Source organism: Nothoprocta perdicaria, unplaced genomic scaffold, assembly GCF_003342845.1.
Source record: "Nothoprocta perdicaria isolate Ctin4 unplaced genomic scaffold, notPer1 scaffold_116, whole genome shotgun sequence".
NCBI classification, from domain to species: domain Eukaryota; kingdom Metazoa; phylum Chordata; class Aves; order Tinamiformes; family Tinamidae; genus Nothoprocta; species Nothoprocta perdicaria.
In genome coordinates, this window is record NW_020454272.1 from 2,361,119 (window position 1) to 2,366,841 (window position 5,723).

At 47.8% G+C, this 5,723-nt stretch overlaps 1 protein-coding gene across 1 annotated transcript; it reads left to right on the top strand.

Moving 5' to 3' along the window:
• Positions 1-388: 388 nt before the first annotated feature.
• Positions 389-1,089, top strand: SMCO3 (single-pass membrane protein with coiled-coil domains 3). Its single transcript, XM_026053484.1, has one exon. It carries the CDS (start codon positions 412-414, stop codon positions 1,087-1,089), a length of 678 nt encoding a protein of 225 aa, XP_025909269.1. The 5' UTR covers positions 389-411.
• Positions 1,090-5,723: the final 4,634 nt, after the last annotated feature.

Consider the following 5,723-nt stretch of genomic DNA (forward strand, 5'->3'; position numbering starts at 1 on the left):
AATGAACCAGTTTGACTTCTACCATCTTCAGCTTCCTGAATGAAGAATGACACATTTTGTGCTCTTCTCTTTACTAACCTGCTAATTACATATTTGTTAGCTGCTTTCATTGATCTGGATATGCTGAAGTTTCAAAATGTTCCTCTCCAATCAGTACATCAAGTTCAAAGATATTTCAACATTGCAAGATTCAATAGCTGCAACTTTCAGGTCTGAAKACTCCAAACAACAGTTAAGATTTCTAGATTGCAGGGCGATACTTTGGGATTTGATTTGCTAGGAAGAATCAGTGAAGCAGAGACAAAGAAGCACATTTTACTTCTCTTTAAGGGGTAGAGTTTTAGATGTTAAACAGAATAAAATTTTCTTTTTCTTTTTTTTTTTTCTCTAACTGTAGCTTATTTCTGAGGAATGATGCTGAGTGACCTCCTTTACCCAGATAACCCCAGGAAACGCCAGGAACTTATCCAGCTGCACCAGGAGCTGCTTGACTGTATGTCCACAAATTTCCATGCAACAAATGAGCTGGCTGGAGTGCTGAATGAACACCTCGGGTGCACGATTCCCCATATAAAGATAAGAGAGAGCAGAACCATCAAGGAAAACTGCGACATTATCATTCAAGCAATGAGTGAGATTCAGCACCAAGTACAGAAGATTGATAGTGACATGAAGGAGAAGCTAGAGCCTGTGCTCTACCAGAAACTGCATGATATCAAAGAGCCCGAGCTGGAGAAAATTGCCATAGCCCATAGAGTCTTTTCTGTTGTTCTTGGAGAAGCAACTTCGACGGCCGGGATGGTAGCTATCAAACTGATTGGCTCCAATCTCATAACTCTCACTCTTGGCAAACTTGTCAGTCTCCTTGCACAGATCGGGGCATCTGTTCTGGGGGGGATCAGCATCGCCATTCTGGGGCTTGGCATTGAAATGATCCTCCACGCCATCCTGGGAGCTGTGGAGAGGAATGAGCTGCTGGCAGCTGTGAGAAGCTATGAGGAACATCTGACCCAGTTTAGAGCCGCCTCTGAGAAGTACCAGAGAGCCATCCGTGAAGTGACTTCCCTGGTGAGACATCAGGCTCCATGAACGAAGTTGGTGTTCTTGCTCCTGCCACGACAGCRACTGCAGCAACTGTGTCTGCGAAACGCTTTTGATTCATTGCACTATTTATTTCTCCCCACTGTATCTGTTTGTTTTTAGTGGTAGCAGAACAAGAGATGTGACAGTCAAGGCAACTGAAACAGAAATATAGTAGCAAGGAATTGGTCCAACGATGCTTCTGCAAGCAGCATTTCAAACACTTGGCACCTTTTGTTCAGCATTTTTCTGGAATGTGTTGCAGATAACAACCCTGAAACACAGCTGCTRCTAACAACAACATCATCACAGGGGGAGCAGTAGTGGTTAGAAAGCATGATTTTTTTTTTTTTTTTTATTGTGTTTCTATAACAAAGTGAGATTGTGATGGGAGAAAACTATTTCAACTAACAAACCTGCATCATCATTGGAGGCTTCATCAGAACAACTGTACTGGCTACACTCTCTTAGCACTAGATTAGCACTAAATCTGACATGCTGAATTCCCTTTTCATACAAGTGCTCATAAGGACTTGCTGGTGCATATTTAGCTGCTGCTTCCTGTTCTATTCCTGTCCTATGGAGCCTGACCAAGATCTTTAAATAAATTCTAATCCCAGTAGATTAGCAGTTAAGAAAATCACATGCCTACAGGCAAACACATGCAGCTCTGCCCCACAGTGTTCCAGGTGTCTATGCATGATCTCTTACGCTCAGTGACGCCCTGCTCCTGCTGACCCCCCGGTACCCAGTTCTGGGCACATTTGCTGCACTGTTGGTTGAAATGGGATTTTACACATGTGCAAGTATTTGCAGGACAGCAGCTCTAGATCACAGACATCTTGTTGAATTCATTTTGAAGTGCTTCACAAGTTGGCAATATGGGACTGCCAAGAGCACACTCAAATTCTGGATTTCATGACATGCTACCAATATCCTTATGAGGCAGGTTTCAATCTCAAAACCAAAAAGATAGAAGCAAGAACATGACCTGCAGACTCTTTCTMTCATTTACTATGGTTTGCTTATTATTTTGTTCTTTGAAGAAAAAAAAAAGTAAATTAATAGTCAATAAAAATGCATCTAAACATTGTAAGAGCTCTCTTTCCTGAATTGTTCTGCTTTCTGTCTTGAAAAACAATCTGAAGTCCAATCATATGATATGATATATAGAAAAAAAAAAAGATTAAAATCTTCATTAAAGATGCAATTTATAAAGTACTATTCCTATCCAGGACAGATTATTATAATAGGTCTGTGCATRGTCACATATTTAATATCAGCCTCCCCCACACTAAAAGCATATTCAARTTTGTACATGTATTCAATATTAGCAATATTAAGTGATTACGATAATAGCGGGATTGTGTCTATGAATGTAAACTGATAGGTGAGTTATGAGAGAAAACCTGTTCATTCTCCTTTTATCATTCTCCTATTCATTATTTTTCTTTCCTGCCTCTCCTACTCTTAGTCACTTTTTTCAGGCCCCCCTTTGCCTTTATTCTCGTTTGAATGGGAGACACTAAAGGGCTCAGAAGCAGCTCGGGCAGCCGCCGGGGAAGAAGCCCCCGGCTCTGGAGGTTGAGTGAGCGCCAGCGATGGCACCGCGGGCCCAACACAACCTCAGCCTGGGTGATGTGGGTCCGTGGAGGCAGCTCAGAGAGGAAAAGCGCTGCCCTCCCTAGGCACAAGGTATTGGGGTGGCATGGAGACCTGAAGCATCTTTTCTTCTGTGCTGCAGCTTCCCCTAGCTCCTGATAAACCTGGTGCTCGGCAGAAACAGATTAGCCCTTGTTCGAGGCCAGACACTRCCGACTAGGACAGGAGTGCTTTGAGTTCTGGAGAAGTACACATTGGTGCTCACTTTTTAATGGGCATCTCTGCATCCTAATTTGGGAAGAGGAAACACTGGCTCAGTACGTACCTTTGTGWAGTTGCCAACCACTGCTGTGGGAAAACACAGGAGTTAAACAACGAGAAAACTATCATTTTTTCAGGCAGTTTCTCCACAGTTTCTTTAAAGCGACTTCTAAGCTGTGTCGGAGGACTGGCACATGCAAGGAAGAATGTAAAGATATGCATTTGCCATCCACCTCCCGACAGATCCTCGTTGCTGATGGTCTTAAAGGAAGGATGAGTCCTGCCTTGAGAGAGTGGGTGAGGAGGGTGTCCTCATGTCCGCAGCATGTCAAGGATGCTGGGACACCCTGGCAGCCCCGGGCTGCTGCCTATGGAATGGGAAGCCGTGACCTCACAGGGGCCCGGCCAGCAACTCTGAGAGCTGGACTGGGGCCCGTGACCTCACAGGGGCTGCAGCCAGGGAGGCTCTTTGGGCTTAAGAAACCTGCAGATTACCTCGGGACATTTTCCCCATTCTGTCCCCCAAACTTTTCCCCCCAGTCCCAGGAATAAGAGAATCTCTGGGATTACTGTAGGAAAATCTCTATACTCCTTTCAACTACCTCTCGAGTGACAGAAGTACATTCATGTCAAGTGAGATGTGACAGATTATCGTAATATGGACACAGGTTGTGTCCTGTGCTTGACATTTTGTGTGATTTAACTTCTGCCCAGCAGTCAGCAGAGATTGACAGGAAAAACCTGTCAGAGTGGCTGCTCTATCACCCCCCCCACACACCATGGGTTAATGTGGTTGTGTCTGGGGATCCCACTGAGAAAGATACTTTGTGCAGTGAGAGCAGCTACCATTAACTGTCCCTCAGGTTCTGCAATGCCCATCACCAGTTTGTTGCAGGAGCTTCCATGCGGGGCTGCAGGAAAAGGCAAGAATAGCTTCTGTGCTCTCTGCTGGTAGGAGACCATTYCTTGTACTCTTTTTGTACGACCCACATTACCTAGTGAATATCATTAGGCCACTTTTTTGATCCAGTATCTCCTGAAGTGGGAGGTGAAACATGAGTCCAATAAGGAATGACTGTTCATGAATGTTCACAACAGAGCAGGGTTGACTTCATGCCGAACTCAAAACTCATGAAACATCCCACTAGACATACCCTGATGACTAACCCCATCTCCTGTGAATGTCTGGGATTAATGGGGGTTCCTTAGCGCTCTGCTTTCATTCCCCCCAACAAAAACTTCTCATGTGACCCACARTCCTGCCTTGTGCCAGGAAAGGGCAATATTTTTAGGATGCCCAAACAAGAAGTGTGGGGAGTGCCCTCTATGGAGTTGGAAATTCCTACTGACCATGGCTATAAGGCTGCAGATTATTTCCAGCACTGGCAATACTGGTGGTGAGTTTGTAAAGAGCTGCCTGGATCAGAGCTCCCCCAAAGCTTCACATTATGATTTCATTCTACAGAATTTACATTCTTCTTCTTCCTAAGGCTGGGAAATATTTATTGAATTGCTGACGATGTTATTAAACATAATTTTCAGGCATTTCCTCCTACTATGTGAGTTTACAAGGAAGAAACTCAGATTTAAATGTGCCTATTTGTTGCTCAAAAGGACCATCTCCCTGCAGCACCTATTACACAGTAGAGGAAAAAATAAAACTCATAAAGGCTCAGATTTTTATTGTTTTTTTTTTTTTCTTCCTAAGGCAGCCACGCCATCATTAGTTCATGGATTTAAGCTGTAACCTCACATGCAACAGACCAAACATGAACCAGCCCTGGCTCACTCCACACACCTGTGACCTCTCTTGACTTTCCAATTTTTCTAAACCTCCCCTGCCTGCCTCTCCCCTTCCCGCCCCCCATACTTCCTGCCTCCCCCATGTTTTCTTCCAACTAACTCCTTGTCGCGATACGACACACGACACGAGGTCTCCCTGCCCTCTCTAGCTTTCCTGGCCCCAAGGGCACAGGGACAGAAAAATCAGCCCCACCACATCCCAGCCCTGAGGCCCTAAGGTAACGGCCGCCCCCTAGGGTAACGGCCACTCGGGTCACGTGGCTCTGACCCCGCCCCCTCCGCCGCGCGGCCCCTCGCGGCTCCACCCACCAGAACCATAGAGGAACCTCCATTGGGGGGGAGGGGGTGGAACCATAGAGTCGGGAAGGGCGCGCTAGGCCGCTGCTTCCGGCCCGCTGCTCGGAGCCGTGCGGCAGTGGCGCTTTACGGCAGCGCGCCACTCGGTCCCGTTCAAGATGGCGGCGCGGCGGCGGCAACGAGGAGCGCGGCCCGTGTAGAGGCCGCGGCGGCGGGAGGGGCCCGGCCCGGCCCGGCCCGGCCTGGCCCGTGGTGAGAGCGGCGCGGGGGAAGGCACGCCCGTTACCGACCTCTCTTACACCCGTTCCCTTCTCCCCTGCCCCCATCCCCGGGCCCTGTTGGGGGAGGGGAGCGGAGACTCCCGTCTCCCTCATGGGGCACTTTCCGTCCCCGCTCCCTCCCATCAATATTAGAAATCTGGGAAGTGCAGCGTGCGCGTGCAACTCGCGGGCCTGTCCTCCAGGCATCCCCAGCTAAAGAAGTGATAACGTATTGCAAAAGGGGGGGGGGGAAAATAGTGTAATTTATTACTATAACTGCTAGGATTTGTGCGTTATTGGTGGCCAGACCGTGGGTTGCTCGCAGCCGGCCTGCTGTTCGCGTGGCCGGGCATGGCCCCAGCCTGGGAGTCCCGTGGGCCTTTGCTGATGGGCGCGCGGAGCGCGGTTAGCCCCTGCGCT